Source organism: Acomys minous (assembly GCF_964271855.1).
Source record: "Acomys minous genome assembly, chromosome: 17".
Taxonomy (NCBI): domain Eukaryota; kingdom Metazoa; phylum Chordata; class Mammalia; order Rodentia; family Muridae; genus Acomys; species Acomys minous.
Genome location: NC_140500.1, coordinates 7,383,296 through 7,401,507, shown reverse-complemented (window position 1 = coordinate 7,401,507; position 18,212 = coordinate 7,383,296). Strand labels below are relative to the sequence as shown.

Sequence of the window (18,212 nt, the reverse complement as noted above, 5' to 3'; positions counted from 1 at the left end):
AACTTTCTGAGTCATGACCAGCTCCATCCGGGCAAACTGAAGCCCACTAGGGATGCCCTTGCGGAGAGCCTGGACTTTGGCCCGGGCTTTGGCCCGGACTGCCAGCCGGTTTAGGGTACCCTGAATCCTTATCTTACCAGGTGCAGTAGACAACAAAAGAGCTGTGACATCTGTGAGGCCCCTGAATCCCCAACCCCCACTGAGACCAGCTTTCTCATTCTAACAGAGCTGGTCTTAACACTGATTCCTCACCTCCCGGGGAGAGGATGGGAACCTGGCTTTGTGCTCTAGCCAAAAGCCTACCCCAAAAGCACTCTAACTGCCCCTGAGAGAGAGAGAGATGGGGATCTCTGACCTCGAGGTTCATTTGTTTCCATCTGGAAGCAAGAAGCTCCTGACAAGGGTCCTCCTGTGGGGACCCACACCTGCCACTTCACCACCTGACTGGGAACCGCAACCTAGGTCCTCTGCATATATGTAAAGGCTGAGTAGCTTGGCGTTCCTGTGGGATTCCTACTGGTGCGAACAGGGGCTGTCTCTGACTCTTTTACCTAGTTGTGGGGCCCTTTTCCTCCTACTGGGTTGCCTTGTCCAGCCTTGATGTGATGGTATGTATCTGGTCTTATGGTAGCTTGTTTAAAAAAAAAAAGCTGGTAATTTAAAGGGACTTTTAGATATGAGCCCAAGGAAGCCAGGGGTTTCCTTTTCTGTCATTAAAGCAGGGGTTTCACTTTAGGTAAAGATTATTTGACCCAAAAAAGTTTTCATAGAGTTAGTTCCCTGCCCCCCCGCCCCAGGTTCACACTGGCATCCAATCTTAGAAATTTGTTTCTACCTTAAAATGTCATATTATTGTTAGAACAAAAGGAATAATAAAACAACCACTGCCAACCCACAGAAATTTGTTATGTTTTTGAAGGAGATAAATGAGTAAATATAAAAGTTGCATGTGGGGTACTGGTTAAATTCACAGAGCTTTAGGATAAGAAAGATTTATGACTGGGGGCTGCTGGGAGTATAGCTCAATGGTAGAGCTCTTGCCTGGCGTTCATGAAGCCCTAGGTTCAATTCTCGCTTCTGTGCTCAGAAAAACCAATGCTGCCACTTTATTGGTTGGTTCCTCTTTGGTAAAATCCAAAAGGGTTTAGAAGTGAGTACAACATCTATTACTAACAATAATTATGGCTTTGACAAAGAATGCTTTATTTGGTATTTTTTATTTTTATTTGTTTTTTTGCTTGCAATGCAATTTCTTATTAGTTTTAACCAATGATACATAACATAATAACAGAGGTGACTAGTGTGGTTTTCTTCTTGTGATTTTAATAAAATCTTTCAGAGCAAAGAACTTATATTTTGACACAGTGTGTTTCATGCTTCTTTAGTGTTTGATCGGTGATGGGGAGCAAATTAAATTATACAAAATGCACCAGCTTAAGTGCCTCTTCCTCCTTTTGGCCAACTAACACAGTCAATTAAGTTACTAGACTTAAAATGTTGAGCTATTTTTTACACTCTTGAGACAGATTCCATTTTCTTATGATGAACAGTTATTTAATGTGTTTGATTATGTTTTCTAAACAACCGATCTTGACTTTTGAAGGTAGTTTTTAAGCAAGATTAGGCTGTATCAATACTTTTGATTGACTTTAGATATCAGTCTTGCCTTTTGTAGAAGACTCAAGTGCTTCCTTTTGGCTTAGAACAAAGCAGAACAGAACCAGCCACTTCTTGAAAGTTTGCAAGAACTTTGCTATCACCTACTTCATCACTCGTTGTGTGTAGGACGAGGGAGAAAGTGCATGCAAGTGAGATGCATGCACACGTGTGTGCATGTGAATGTGGAGGCCAGAGAACGACTTTGGACCTTGTTCCTCAGATGTTGTCCACCTTCTCGTGACAGACGATCTCTATCTCTGGCTGCCAGGGAACCCCAAGGATTCACCTCACCAACACGTGGCCTTATATCTGTAACCCCAACTGGCCTGGAGTTCGCTGTTAGCCCAGGCTGGCCTCAGACTCACAGGCAGCTGCCTGCTTCTGCCTCCTACGTGCTGAAATCAAAACCATGCACCACACCTACATCATCACAGATTGTTTACGTGCGTCCTGGTGATCAGACCCAGGTCCTTGTCCTTGAGAGGCAAGCATTTTCCCAACAGAGCCATCTTCTCTGCCTGCTCCCTAACCATCTCCCCAGCTGGACCCTTTGGCCCTCCCGCTGAGACCCCAGTTAAATCCCCCTCATTTGATCCTGTGTCTTCCAGATGTGCTTGCACATTTCCTGTCTGCTCCATGCTGCCTTCTGCACGCATGTCCACTGGAAAGAACGGGAGAGCACTAGGTAGGGTTCAGTGCTGTTTAGTCTATCCACAGATTTAAAAATTACAATTGTTCTATGTTTTTTACTTCCTGAAATTTAATTTGTTTACTTTCAATTAATTTGCTGTCTTTATTCGTTCTAAAACGAAGCTGTATTAGTAAGCAGGCAGTTTCAGGTCCTCCTTCTAAGCTCCCCAAGGAATCATAGGTATGCACCGCCAAACCTCGTTTCATTTGTTCTTTCAAAGCTCCTATTTTAAGCTAGAGAGCCGGCTCTGCGGTTAATAGAACTTCCTGCTCTTCCAGAGGACCAAATTTGATTCCAAGTACCTGTGTCAGGAAACTCCAGCTCCCTTGGCCCCACACCTCTGGCCTCCAAGGGCAAGGGCACCTGCACTCATGTGCGTGTACACAAACACACACACACACACACACACACACACACACACACACACACACAATTAAAAAACTAAAAATAAATATTTTATAAAAAAGGGACCTGTCTACACAAGTATGAAGCCCCACATATGGGCAGAGATGTGACAGTGTCCGTGTCCTTGACCACATCTGGCTCATCCCGCTTGTAAGCCAACCATGCCTGAGCTTAGCTTCACAGTTCTTCCTCCGACAGCTTCGCCTGTTGAGTTGTGTGCACATGGTAAGATATAAATGTGTACTTAGCCTTGGTAGATTCCCGGGTGTCTAACAGGCTATGCCATTTCCTCTTTTTTTTGTTGGTACATGTCATGTTGTGAGCCAGTTTCTTGGTAGGTAGTTGTTTTTGCTCATGTTCCTGATGAAACATGTTGAGCACACTTTTATAAACTCATCAAGTAACTACACACTTTAAAGTCCCCTACAGACTACTGCTTTGTTAACTCCCATGCTAACGTTCTCAGATACACACACACATGCACACGCATATGCACACACACAGAGATATGTATTATTATTATTAATAAAAAGAAAACAAGATGATAAGATAATAAGGTACCAGGCAACAGATATTACACTGTAGAGGAGTTTACTAAATGAACATGGGGGAGTAGGAAAGGGGGAGGGGTACCCCAGAGAGAGACAGAGACAGGAAGACTGAGAAGAAAAGAGAGGAAGAGGAAGAATTATAGTAAAGAGGGCCACGTGGACGGTTTGTCCTTTTATATGGCCCTGGGCAGGGCCACGGCCCCGTGCCAGGTACCAGTGGCACCACAAGCAGGCAGACTGAAGCAGAATCCTAACACATATATATTAATTATTTGAGAATTTAGTATATGATGTTTTGGTTATATGCACCCTCTTCTCTAAGCCCTCCAAGACACACTGCCCCATTTCACCCCGTCCTGCTTTGTTAGTGGCCTACTGGGGTGGTCAATTAATTTTCTGTTTTTATTCATTCTAAACGGAAGTTGTATTGGTGAACAGGCAGTTTCAGGTCCTGTGAGCTATACTATTGATAAAAACTAACTTTCTCTCTCCAGGCATTTATCAATTGGAAAGTACCATCTCAGCCAGGGGAGGGACTGGTGCCCACCTCTTCCCCGTCAAGCTGGCTTTTTGGCTGGCTTGAGCTTGGGCATTGTCACAAGCAGTGTGGCTTTCTTTACATATACCACTGCCCTATTGTGTCTGGAAAAACATCACATAAAAACACTGCTACACTTTTAAAATTTTCATTCTAGGTTGGTAATTTTCCCAAAGAGTTTCAATTTAAATGTGTGATAAGTTTTTGATTTTTAATTCCATAAATGATCTACACTTTACGGCAACGCATTGGTATTGTTTGTCCTTACCAAAACCTCAGGGGTGCTCATATTCTGCAGCTACAATTACATAATTTCTCATATCAAATATATGATTTCACACTTGCACAGTTAGAATATCAATTTATTTTTTAAAGGGAAACTGATTTTGTGATTGAAAGCTAAAGACACGTAGGACTCATAAGATGTGGTATTTGTCCTGAGGTCTTATTACTAATATTTCATACTGGAGTGTGTTTTGTGATCATGTTGTCATTTTGTCATCATTAGTGGTGGAGAAAAACCTCAGTCTAGCCTGGAAGCAGTTGGTCATGTGCTTGAGTTTTCTTTTTGCAGAGAAGCAGTATCCCGGCTGGTGGGACATATCAAACCAGGGTCCACCTGACTGAAAGAAGGAGTGCAAATTGGAAGAGAAAGAGACATGTAAGGTATGAGGCCAAGACGGATTCTGATCAAGGCCCACTTTATTAAAAAGTGAGTACAGTTTATATAGCAAGGACGCCACAAGCTCTACTCCAATCTCACTTCCCCTAGCCCCCAGGCAAGAGTACAACCCTCTGAGTAGTTCCCTGTAAGAGCTTCTTTCTTTCTTTTCAAAGGTAAACAATCCAAAGATAGCCTGGACACAAGACCTCCTTCAGCAGAGGTCAACAACTCGAAGGTCACAGCATTCGGTCTGAGCGAGGGATTTCTAGCATGGCTGAACTTAGCAAGGCTCCCCAAAAAACAGGCCTCAGGCTTAGCTGATAAATGCAAGCTTGCATATCCACTAAGTGATGGAAGCTAAGTATTATTCAACACAGTCTTCTAACTTCCTCGGCTCCTTGTCAGTCATGTCCTGAGCAGTCACATAGCTATTCTTTCACTGCGTACCATATACAAGACAAGCTACTTATTGTCAAGAGGCACTAACTCACCCAGCTAGGTCTTCAGTGCACCCCATGATGTAGAATACAGCCTTGGGGCTCACATGGCTTGAATTTGCCTCCCAGTCCCACTGAAGTGCAGGCAAGCTGGCTTCACTGACCCTCAATTATACAAGGAGATAAAGACTTTTCCTTCTCATAAGTTTATTCAAGATTAAATTGATAATACTCACAAGGCTCCTATAATAGATGCTCAAGACCTGTCAACCTTGTAGCAAAAATATGAAGAGATGGTTTATCATATGTGTTCTATTAATGTGTGAACTGATGTCATGTTACTCTTTTGTCCTTTTCCCCTCCAATTTTATTCCTCTCATGTTGCTTGATATGAGATGGTACCAGACATTACAGAGGTTATATAACATTTAAGCCATAAATCATTATTTCATCTCAATGTTTTATTGGCAGGCATAGCTGAACTTTATTAAAACACCATCTAAGCCAAGAATTCCTCATGAAATATTAGGCTTGCTAATTTTTCCCTTCCATTATTGGACAAAGGCCTAGCTGCCTTGTGTTCCCAATATAATATTTTATCACATTGACTACGTTTTAGAAGCTCAGTAAAGTGGGAGTGGAAAGGGCCACTCCCATTATCACACCAAGTCATCATGTTTCCTCCATCGCCTCTTTCCTTTTCGAAGGACACAGACGTGCAATGTTTGGGTTCAAGGCTTGGCAGTTTTGAGTGTCTGGTTGAAGGTTGCTGGGTGAAATGAAGAATGCATGTAAGATCCACGGGCTAGAAACCTTCACATGGCGAGTGAGTGCAGCCCCAGATGCCTGTTACTGCCTGCTTGAATGGTTGTGGAAAATGCCTCATGTAGACTGGGTGGCACAACGCCACTTCTACAGGAAAGTATCAGGAGGCCATTCCTTATGGCAGATTTTCATTTTGATTTCTGGCTTTCAAAGAAAAACGTATCCTTCTTTGGGCTTTTCCTCCAGCCCTGGCAGATGTAGATTGGGAGACACTGGAGCAAAAGTTTTTGTCAGCTAGCTTATCTGATCATTCCAAAGGCAGAACAGAAAAGATTTTCACTCTTAAACATTCCCTTCTCCTGAAGAAGAAAGCAGTTATTGGCCAGGAAAGTGTATCAGTGGCCAGTGCAGTGCATCAGTGGCCAGTGCAGTGCATCAGTGGCCAGGACAGTGCATCAGTGGCCAGGACAGTGCATCAGTGGCCAGGACAGTGCATCAGTGGCCAGGACAGTGCATCAGTGGCCAGGACAGTGCATCAGTAGCCAGGACAGTGAATCAGGGGCCAGGATGGTGCAATAGCACCCAATACAGTACATCATCCCCTTCTAAAAACTACTGTTTAAGATTTGGGTTTTTTGAGATAACTGCTTGTCATGTTACAGAGGTGGCTATCAGTCTGGGAGCTAGAGAACTTTGCGTCAAATCATTCCCAAAGGCTGTGTGGAAGGTGAGAAAACATGAAAATTATTCATAAAGTCTATGTGCAAGGCCAAAGGCAGCAGAAATGGCTATGTAACAGAAAGAAAAGGAGAACCCAGAGACAGTGGAAAGGAGGAAGTGGCTTGTCCCCAGACTGACCTCTAAATACATCCTAAGCCCCAACTTCCCCCATCCCTGTACTGACTGATAAGGCTCTCCTGACATTTGTTCTTTGAGACACAGGATATTGGTGACAATAGTGTGAATGGTCAGTAGAAACTTGCCGCAGGCATATAACAAGAGGTGACTTAAATCTCATGTAGAAAACACATAGTGCGAAAATATCAACATATAAACATGAAGATACTTGGAGAACAAAATCTGACAGCGGGAAAAGAGAATAACTATGACATTACCTTCCACGCCTGCCATGCTGGGAAACTGGGAAAGAGCAGCAGTGACCCCCCACCCCCACCCCCACCCTCACCCCCACCCCCACCCCAGGACATGCACATGTGAGCATTGTTTACATCCAGAATGTATGTGGCACAAGAAGTTGACATTTGGAACTCAAGCTCAGCAGAATCACAAGCAAATGATCTGATAGCTACCTCAGAAGTGGGAAGCACACATTGCATTCTCATGAAAAGCATTCATGCTTAGAATTACCACTGCTGGCTAAATGACAAATTAAAGGAAAATGTTGCTGGGAGTCCTGCCTATCTTCTCAGACGAGATTCAAAACAAGATTGCATCAGCAAGGAATTAAAACAATGCATCCCGTGACTCGGAGTAGGGTCTGAGTCATCTAGGGTAAAGTGACGTCAGTGACAAAGAGAATCTAGTGTAGCCAGGCCAGGTGCTGCACACGTATAAACTCAGCACTCTGGAGGCTGAGGCCAGAGGCTTACTAGTGAGTTCAAGGGCAGCCTCAGTTAAATAGTGAGAGAGGAAGGTGGGGGAGGGGACAGGTTGAAGTGAGCTAACTCAAATTTAGCCCATTATAAGTCTCATCTGAGATAATTTCTAGAAACACATGACCTCTCTGCCTTGGTGAATTTGACCCAAGTGAATCCTACCAATGCTTAATAAATCAATGGTGTCAATAACCAGCAGTTACCGAAGAAGAAAATGGAATTGGTGCACCCTTGTAGCTGGTGCTGCTTCTGCTAACAGGTGGCATGGAGATTTGGGTCAGTATAGGATCTAGTCTTGTAAGCACAGCATCCGAAGGGTGTTAGTAAATAAGTAACAAGGGGTAAATTAGAACACAGTCATATGAATCAGTCAATAAACCTTTAGAAAAAGTCCAGTCATAGAAACACTTAGTTCAAGATGTTAAAAAATAAAAATGAAGAAGCAGCAGAAGGAAAAGATGAGGAAGAGGAAGAGGAAGAGGAGATGAGGAAGAGAAAGAGGAAGAGGAAGAAGGGGGAGGAAGCAGCAGCAGCAGCAGCAGCAATAATAAGAGGGTCCCCTCTCGGAACCAGCCTGGCTCTGTTTATACAAGTGATGGTATGAGAGTGTGACTCTCGGAATCACGCAGGCAAGCAGGCCAAGTGTTGCCTGGCAAGTACGTTGATTTGCGTATTTGTTGACTGGTTAACAGTGGGCTGTGTGGAAGAAAAGTCACTCTCCGTCACTGAGTAAACAAAAGGACTAATTTATTATGTCAGGCAAGCCAACATCTTCTCATGTACTATAGAGAGTAAACATACGGTGCATATAATAAACAAGTTCAATATACGGAGAATAAATAGAATAAACATAATAAAGAGTAGCAAAGGACAGCCCACAGTTGCCCCTGTGTGGCTAGCAGTAAAAAACAAGAAGCAATGGCGAGGTTGCCATATTTATTTGGAGCTATGCACTTGTTTTAGTGTCAAAGGCACAAAGATGGACAAGATGTGGTCCTGATCAGAACACCAGTCATTTAGAAAGATCTTGCCACACCTGTCTAGACGTAGGAGATCAGGAGAAAGCATGGAGGATGACAGCCTGTGAGGAAAACTGTCTTTACCCACACAGCGACACCAAAAGCCCTGTCATTTTACTACAAAACTTTTTGCACTTACTTTTTTTTTTTTTTTTTTTTTTTTTACAGAGAGTAAAGTTGATTTGTTTAGACAAATGTGAGATAAAACATGTGTAAAGTTGATTTGGCAAGGTAAATGTAAGATTTAACTGTTATGATTACCTTCGTACATTTTTACCTGTAGCAAAACCTTGTTTCCGTCATCAGGGGAGACACAAATGGAGTAACTCACGATTAACTGACTGAGAGCGTCACCCATCTCAGTTCACTCGGCAGGTTTGTTTTGCAAATAATCAAATATTTACTCAACTTAGGTAAATAAAAGGTTCTAGGGAAGCAAAAGTCACTTGTGTACTTTTACCTCTGAAGGGGCTGCTTCCGTAAGTAAGCCTGTTTCTGTGTGAGGAGGTGTCACCTGGTAACAAACATCACAGACACTCAGCCCCAACAGGACCTTTTAACACCAGCAGTGTTTCAGTTTGTTAGTCAAATTTTTACAAAGTATTTTTGAGGTTGAATTTATTGGCAATGGCTGTGATCTACTGGCTTTCTGTAAATAACACTCTTATTTTCTTCTTTTTTTTTTAGATATGGAACAAAAGCTGGCGATTTAAGCTAAGTGATCTGAACCATTTTTGCCCATCTTTATGAACTTTGTTCTTACATGAGGAGGGTTCTGCATCCGTGAAGGCAGCTTGATACACCTTGAAACACAAGAGTTGTAAGTCTTTAAACAGAATAAACAACACAGTAAAATGAATACAGGGATGACAGGGATGGAGCATATATTTTCTTTCTCCATTCAATATGAGATTTTGGGACCTTCCAGTGTGTGAGGACCCTCACATGGAATTCAGCAACGCTTGTATCAGATGAGTAAAGGTACAGGAACTGTGGTGGCTAAAATAACGTTCAGTACGCTTGACTTTGTAATTAGTTAGCAGTCAAATGAAGCATGACACTAACTTCCTGTAGGCTTCTGGCGCACTCTTTAAATTTGGAACCGGAAAATGGCCACGTGTGTGACGTCAATGCCTGTGGTTGAAATTTGCCGAGTAAGAAATAAAACCTCGCTACTTATGTATGTAGTTCAGAGCGTGAACTAGCTCTATCCTCCCACAGAAACATTTTGTGGGGAATTTCTGGTTCCTCTGAGGAATGTGCACTTGCCAGGATTAGCATATATCTAAGACATGGTGTGAATATATATATATATCTGTCATATATATGTATATGACAGACAAGGCCATTTTCCTATATTCTTTGGAGCCCTGAATAATATATCATCTTCAGATTCAGAGTCACTACTTGGCTGATAATGAAGCTCCGGAAAGGTTAGCTGGACTGTCTCTGAAGGACTGAACCTAACTTGGACAGAGGAAAGTAGAAACAAGTATAATGCTTTCAATATTCAATTGTTTTCATGATCCTCCCCTTGTAAGGTGTTGGCTTTATAAAGGAACCAAAGGTGTGATAGCTTCTTGGTGATAGGAAATGATTTATAAGGGGAAAAATTTTTTAAAAATCTATATTAATAATGTTAAAAACAGAATATTCTAATGGTAGATAATGAACTTGAGAATTTCACTGGAAAATGAGTTTTCTTTTACTCTTTTTCATAAGCGGGCAGCTCAACAGTAGGGCAAGGCTAATCTTCCAAGTAAGAGTGTGTGATACAGATTACTGATTTCAGCTTCCATGCTTCACTGTCGGTGTCCAGACTTAACTCAAATTGACCTACCTCTGAATGTAGCTAGCTTGCTTTAACATAACCTGCTATTCTAACGTGGCCAATCACTAGAAAAATACCCTTGGTGACCCCACAAGAAGTGTATCTCAGAAAACTGTTAAACCAAAACAGGACACAGAGATCCCAACTTTGCATACAGAAACCTGCCGAAGTTATGGTGCCACCCTAGAAGGCCAAGGTGAGGGTCCTTGGCTGTGCTGACCAGAGGCATCTATCATCCAAATTCATGTGTTCTCCTGCGGCTTCCTTTCACATGTCTGCGCGAACAAACGAGGCAAACACTCCATCTTCCTGGGCCAAGAGGCTTTCCGGGGTGTCATATTCCAAAATGTTTCCTCGCTTCATCACGATGACCAGGTCTGCAGTCAGAATGGTGTGAACCCGATGCTGTGTGAACGGGAAAAACAGCAACATTCGTTACGAGTTTGAGCACACGAGTCAACACAATGAATAAGAAGATTTCGCAGCCAGGGCATGCATGGTTGCTTCTTTACTATGAATGTGCCAAGAAATGCCCTTTCCTTTTATTGATTTGTTTATCCGTTTATATGCCTTTAAACACAAACGAGAGTAGTAATGTTTTGTTTTTCTGTCTTTGGTGTAGCTATTAGTGCCGTTACTTTGCTGAGACTTGACAACTGTGCACACTAAGTGTGTCTCAGTGAAACGCTAAAGGGAGCCATTGTGAGGCAGCTGGGTTGCGTTTCACTCTTGATTGCACCAACCTCATATGTGATCCCTGGGAGTCCCACCTGGAGAAGTCCATCCTGGCCTTCAACATTTGGCCTTCATCCATGGGCATTTACCTGTAGTCTCTTGCTTGATGGAGAGCACCATCACTCACTGCCCATGTGCACCCTGGGAAGCAGGGCTTTGGTCCTAAACACGGATGCTGCAGCTTTTTGTGTGTGTGTGTGTGTGTGTGTGTGTGTGTGTGTGTGTGTGTGTATAATATATATCCTCAATCTGCCCACTGCGTTAGCATTTTGATGTGTAACCAATGTAAAAATCTTAGCTTCCTTTTACATGCTTCCTTCTCACTCTTTGAGATGCGTGAATTTATTTTAGACTTGTAGTGACTCTCAAGTCCCACCAGCCAGTTTCAAGTTCTCACTAGTCACCCACAGCTATTTGTAGGAATTTGCTAAAAGACATGAGGGCAATGTCAATCTTTGAGCAAAGATCAGAGCCATTTTCACCCCCATGCATTTGGAAGAAATACACACAGCAAATTGTTTTCTAACAATGCATTTTCTTTTCAGAAAAACATTATTTCTTAAATAACCAGATCAGAGGTGCTTTAAAAAAGAATTTGGCTTTTATACCAATGAAGACGATTTTATGAACATTGCTATTATAGTCTAAAATAATGTTTACTAATGCAATAAAAACACTGAAAACTTTTAGCTAACAGAAATAAATTTAGCTTGCATTTATTCCATTAAGTCGCATTATTCTTAGTTGATGTAGAGAAAGTGTGTGGTCAGTTGTAATGGTGTTAACAAAAATTTCAAAACGCTCCAGCGAAGTTAATCCAGTTGAGAGTGAGGTATAAGTTGTTTCCATAAATAAGTATCAGAAGCTACTTTGGTATGTCATGACTCCTTTAGGGAGCGGTAAATGTGTATTTTTAAGTATGTTATACAGTTTCAGTGGTGCCTAAACAAGGAAACAGGAGAACTTTTTGGCAGAGAAAGGAAATAAATCTTTGCAGAGCTATGGATAATTCTGGAAGGAGTCTACAACAAGTGGGGCTTATTTTTGATGAGCTGCTTATGAAGCATGGGCCTCTGCAGTGTGCCCTAGTGATACCTCCTTCCTGTGAGCTTTAGGTGTGTGTGGGGCGTTGGGAGGTCAATGAACTTCACACAAAGCATCTAGAACACTGGACAAAAGGTGTGTGTAGAGTGGAAATCAGGTAAGAGAATGCTACTTTTCATTTAAAGATACAAATCGGACCAAGCAATCTTCATGCAAAAGACTCCTCGGGACTGCCCAACACCACCGTGGTGCTTCATGCAGAGCAGAGACTTGCTCTCCTGGGTTAGCAATGGCTCAACATTCCTCTCACCACCTGTCCCCCTCCCCCTCCCTCCCTCTCCCTACACCTTCCCTCACCCCCCCCCCTGCGTCTCAAGAGGGAGCAAGAAAAAATTGTTCTTTCCCCTAAATATCTCCCTGCATGTTTCTATTGAGACAATTCTTGAACTGTGTTCAAGGAGTGTTTTTCACGTTAGCTGGTTCTCTAGCCTTTTAAATCATTTACCATGGTGAGAACGAATTTAGGAGGCTGTCCCCCTTCAGAAGGGAAGAACCTCAGAGCTCATCATCAAAAAATAGAGAAAACGTGGTTCCTTTGCCTGGGCCCCATAGAAATTCCTTTCCTGGAGTTGAGAAAGATGCACTTTGAAGAGTGGCCTTTCTCCCAAGAGTAGCAAGTGTTCTGCCACAGCTCGGGGTCCTCAGCACTTACGCTAAGGGATCACCAAAAACCTTCGGGGCAGGTAACACACATGTCATTTATAAGGGTGACTAGAAAACAGCCTCAAATCAACTGGTCTAGGATGAGGTGGACCTGGTTCCCTGGTTCTTGCTTCTTCTTTGTTTTGTTTTGTTTGAGACAGGGTTTCTCTGTGTAGCTTTGGCTGCCCTGGACTCTCTTTGAAGACCAGGTTGGCCTTGAACTCACAGAGATCCATCTGCCTCTGCCTGCCCAAGTGCTGGGCTTACAGGCATGAGCTACCATGACTAGCTGGTTCTTGCTTCTTAAATGTTGCCTTTGAAAACATAAGATGTTTCTTTGTTAGTATCACACGAAGCAAGCACTTGGATGAGCTGACTTGTGTAGTTAGACCCCACAGTTAGTTCCCCGCCCCCAGCACCCCCTTCAATGGAAGCCTCAGCTGTGCCTCACTCAGGGGTCAGCACAAGACAACTACCAGAGAAAGAGACACTTGGCGGAGAAGGTCATTCTGGTCTACTTGTTGGTCATCACCAAAGTAGAAAAGAGGCCGTTCTTGTGTTCGAGCAAGTTCGGGCCAGTGTCACACTCCACTAAAATACCCTCAGAGAAGACTAGAACAAGGCCTGCGTCCACAATAGAAGAGACGCGGTGCTGGAGGGGAGAGAGAGGTGGAAAGAGGAGAGTCAGCAGGAGGGAAAACAGACGAGTTGATGTGTCTCATCAAACAAAGTCTCCAGTGGGCTGCAACAAGAGCAAAGACCCAGCCAAGTGCAAGAAGGAGGAGACAGAAAACTAATGCCCCTGTAAGCAAGCATACTGACAGGGGACATGTGATACATTGGCCTGATTGCGACCGAATGTAGGGGCATTAACTTTCCCCGCTGTGAGGTATCTCATTATTATCTTCTATTTTAAAACAGACAAATGAATAGAAATAGAGAAATTATACACAAATAGTATCTAAATTTGTAACAGAATTTAGAAACTTTCCTCCTTCAACCATCATGCTAGTGAAAATTAGCACACTTAGCATGTGGTCCGTTGGAGTCCTTACATTCTAGACCATGTCACTGAAAATATATAATATGGTATGTGTGTGTGTGTATATATATATATATATATATATATATATATATATATATATATATATATATATACATGATGTGAAACCTTCTCATATTTAAAGCTCATAGACCCTTGTAACCAAAGCTACAGAGGAATGAAGCAATCCTATGCATGTCACTTACAGCTATGGTCACAACCGTGCGGTCCGCAAAGGCTGTCATTACGACTTTCTGCAAAATGTTCTCCTGCCAAAAGAGAAAAGAAAAGTTTAAATCTTCCAGAGCCTCTTTTCTGTCTTCAAAGTATTTTATACTCCAAGGTCAGCATTCCACTGTCCGGTTCCTTCTGAGCATGCTCACTCTATGTCCTCTGTGGAAGTTGGCAAGAAAATGCAGCTAGGAGCAGGCTGGGTTTTAGATTGTCTTCAAAATGCAAGAAAAGTCAGTGGGTCATAAGCAGAAGGGTAACCATGAGAACGGAGGAAGAGACCTTACTTTTAAGAGAAGATTTATTTAAAACAATGTCATCCGTGTGTGTGCTGAGTGCGTGTATATGCTAGGTGAGTACAGGTACCCACAGAAGCCAGAGAGGGCGCCAAACTCCCGGGACCAGGAGTTACGGGACTGGCTCAGGTCCCTGTGCTGGAGCAGAAAGTGCTGCAATTGTTGAGCATCTCTGCAGCCTGGAGTCCTTAAGGGACAGAAAGGGAGAATAACAGAATACAAGTGACTTGAAAACAGAAGGCAAGAGAAAAGCAAACAGTGGGAGGTGGGTAGGGAAGAGCTGGGGCGGGAAGGTGAATAAGAAAGTGACAACATCCAGTGGCATTTATGTATGAAAGTGTCATACTTTGTAAGCTAACTGAAAAAGATAACTCAGCAGTCGATCTCATGGGCAGATTTATCACCAGGAAACTCAAAGGAGAAACTGAACCACGTGAGCCCAGAAGTGCTTGCTTTTACTAGACCACACGTAGTCTATGATGTAAGCTAACTCGAACCTTCCCTGATGCTAACTTTTGACTTAGAAAACAAAGAGAACTAAACTCCATGCCAAAATTTGGATTTTTGACCCATACAGATTGTTCAAGAAACAATGCATTTCTTCACATCACAAAATACGATTATTACCATATTTGAAAAGTATTGGGGGTGAAGAGTCTCTGTCCCTCCTACAGGAAAACTCGGTTTCTACATATCTCATTCAGGCTGACTGCTAGTTTCCTGAGTCATATAATTCCCCCATCCTGTCCTCTCAACTATGTGGAAGCAGTTGTCCTTTCAATGGGAGGTCAGTACTAATTTGAGGTACCTCCAACCATAGGGCGATTTGTTATTTTATACGGTGTGAGCTGTGATGTGGTATAACTTGGTAATGTATTTTGATTAGCTTTATTAGGCACAAAAAGGTGAAGCCAGGCATGGCGGTGTGTGTCAGGCATGGTGGTGTGTGCCAGGCATGGTGGTGTGTGCCTGTAATCCCCAGTGCTAAGAAGATGCAGGAGGATTGCAAGCTTGAGGTGAGCTTGGGCGTGACAGCAAGTTTCAGGCCTGCCAGCCAGGATTACACAGTGGGACTCTGTCTTAGAAAGTGGGGGGTGGGTAGGGTACAGGGGAGAAGGAGGCGATGTGGCGGGGGCCTTTTCCTCTCTATCCTCCACTATGCTCACTGTTTCTCCATCTCAGTCAATTATAATGTCACATACTGCAATACTGTTGACAGATTTTTCAACATCCCTACTACAAAGAAGTGTGATAAATTGCTTGGCTAAAATTATGTTCATTTGTAGCTGGGCGTGGTGGCACACACCTTTAATCCCAGCACTCAGGAAGCAGGGGCAGGTGGATCTTTGTAAGTTCAAGACTAGCCTGGTCTACAAAGTGAGTCCAGGACAGCCAAGGCTACACAGAGAAACCCTGTCTCAAAAAAACCAAAAAACAAAACAAAACAAAAGTTCATTTGTTTGATTGGCTCTTTCTACAATGTATAACACAATGATGACTTCATATTGCTCTCTCTTTGTGTGTGTGTGTGTGTGTGTGTGTGTGTGTGTGTGTGTATGTATGTGTGTGTATGTGAGTGTGAATGTGTGTATGTGTATGTGAGAGTGTATATGTATGTGTGAGTATGAATATGTGTATGTGAGTATGTGTGTATTGTATGTGTAAGTATGTGTATGTGTGTTTGACTGTGTGTATGTGTGAGTGTGTGTGAGTATGTGTGAGTGTGTCTATGTGTATGTGAGTTGCGTGTGTATTGTATGTGTAAGTATGTGTATGTAAGTATGTGCATGTGTGTATGTGTATGTGTGTGTGAGTGTGTCTATGTGTATGTGTGTGTGTGTGTGTGTACTGTATGTGTGTGTAAGTATGTGTATGTGTGTGTGCGTGTGTGTATGTGGTGTGTGTATGTGTATGAGTGGTGTGTGTGTGTCTGTGTGTGTGTGTGTGTGTGTGTGTTTGTACTAAAACACTTTCCAGTAAGTAAGAAGACAAATAGGAAAGTGAAATCAAGGTGTCTGGTGCTCATTACTCATTTCCTCTCATTTCCGTTTAGAAGTCTGAATTCATGTCACGTGACACTGTGAAGGAGAGGTTAAGAGATCATGTGGCTTGTGCTTAGCTAGTGTGTGGTAGGGTTTGAGAAGAAACAGAATGCCTCCCGCTCCACCAAATTCCACTTCTCTTTCTGCAGTATCACCCTGCTAATCTGTGCTCTCCCCGTGGAGGAGGGCTGAGTGTGATTCTTGATGACTCTCTAGTACTACCATACTTATCAAAAGTGAATCTTGGAAACAGAAATCCTTTTGGTTGACCAAGGACATTGTTGGGGGGTCATTTGCAACAATAGAGTTAAAGATCCAGCACCCAGCCAGAAGAGTACACTTCCATTTTCAAGCACATTTCCAGCACCCTGGTTGTCAAAGCTGAGCTATAAACTCACCGTGGCCATGTCGATGGAGGCCGTGGCCTCATCCATGATGAGAATGCTGCTCTTCCGCACAAAGGCCCTGGCCAAGCAGAACAGCTGCCTCTGTCCCACACTGAAGTTCTCCCCACCTTCAGTGACGGTGGCATCTGAGGCAAGAGAGCAAGAGACTCAGTAACAATTTGGGGAGGACAAGGTCAGAAAAGAAAACAGGGCTTGTGCCTGACTGGCATGGTGTGCTCTTGAAGAGGGGGCCTCCCAAGAGGCTGAGTAAGGATGCTGCTACCTCGTCTTATTTTTGTCAGTATGTGGAGAATTGTGTCCCAACAGCACGTAGAGAAATTCAGGTGGACATTTGCAAGACCAGAAGACTTTGGGAATTGTTAAATGATTTAATCCAGTTCTCCCAAGAGTCTGTGAAATACACCTCCCTATGGCCTAGGGAGATCAAATGGCTTGCCAAGATCATGCTTAGGCTGTGTGTAGTAGGGCTTGAGAAGAAATAGAATATTCCAACCTCAGTTCCTCTTGCCTTTCTGTTATATCACCCCACTAAACTGTGCTCTCCCAGTGGATGAGGGCTGAGAGCTGGCTTAGCGGTTAGGAGCACTGGCTGCTGTTGCAGAAGACCTGTGTTTTGTTCCCAGCACACACATGATGGCTCACAACCTCCTGTAACTCGATTCTGATGCCCTCTTCTGGCCTTTGTGGGCACTGCATGCATATGATTCACACACAGACAAACAGATACACGTATATGCACACAGGTAAAAATAAATGTTTTAAATAAGGAAGTCGGTGCTAGAACAATGCCGTTTTAGGAGAGCATGGAGCCAGAGACATGTCGAGGTAACTGAGTGTAATACTGAAATAATAACTGAAAACTGTACCTAAGCCTCCCGGCAGAGATTTGACCAGATTCTTCAGCTGGGCAATTTCCAGAGCCTCCCAGAGCCTGTCATCGGTGCACTTGCACTCAGGGTCCAAGTTAAATCTGCAAGGGAACATCTCTGTTTATTAGTCTATAATGAACATGAGATAAAATATTCACCAGCCAGAACAGGGCTCAGATCAGAGCAAACAGGAATCCACACTTCAGTGGGGAGTGAACAAATGATCTTTAATGTTAGCATTAACTTTTTTTACGTTATTAGCCATATTTGTATACATAATATATTATGATAAGTATTATTTCTGGATCTATATTATGCTTAACATAACAAGAATAATGTCTAGTAAATATCCCCATAGAACTGCTGCTAAACTCACAAATCTATATGGGAATATATAATACACAACAGAAGTATTCAGAGTGTATCAGAGCTATAAGCTGATAGAGTACTGATAAGTAACTTGATGCATCTCAAACTTCTTAATTTTTTTATCTTTAAAATGAAAATATAATTACATAATTTCCCCCCTTCCTTTTTCTCTCTCAAGCATTCCCATGCACCCACTTCTGTCTCTCAAATTCATGACCTATGCTTATTTAAATTGCATCTATCTGTGTATATGTATATGCACATATACATATATTTATAGATACAAACACATAAACACA

At 42.8% G+C, this 18,212-nt stretch overlaps 2 protein-coding genes across 12 annotated transcripts in view; both read right to left on the bottom strand.

The window, feature by feature from the left end:
- LDHB (lactate dehydrogenase B) overlaps positions 1–18,212 on the bottom strand; it is a 209,711-nt gene that overhangs the window by 100,621 nt on the left and 90,878 nt on the right. The window lies entirely within an intron of this gene.
- Positions 8,053–18,212, bottom strand: part of ABCC9 (ATP binding cassette subfamily C member 9) — a 132,153-nt gene continuing 121,993 nt past the window's right edge. For all 11 annotated transcript variants that reach the window (XM_084765330.1, XM_084765333.1, XM_084765332.1 and 8 more), the window contains 4 exons: positions 17,542–17,645; positions 16,667–16,800; positions 13,906–13,968; positions 8,053–10,581 (listed from right to left, as the gene is read on the bottom strand). In XM_084765330.1, coding sequence (XP_084621456.1) covers positions 10,444–10,581; positions 13,906–13,968; positions 16,667–16,800; positions 17,542–17,645 — 439 coding nt within the window. In that variant the 3' untranslated portion in view covers positions 8,053–10,443. The remainder of the gene's footprint in view (positions 10,582–13,905; positions 13,969–16,666; positions 16,801–17,541; positions 17,646–18,212) is intronic.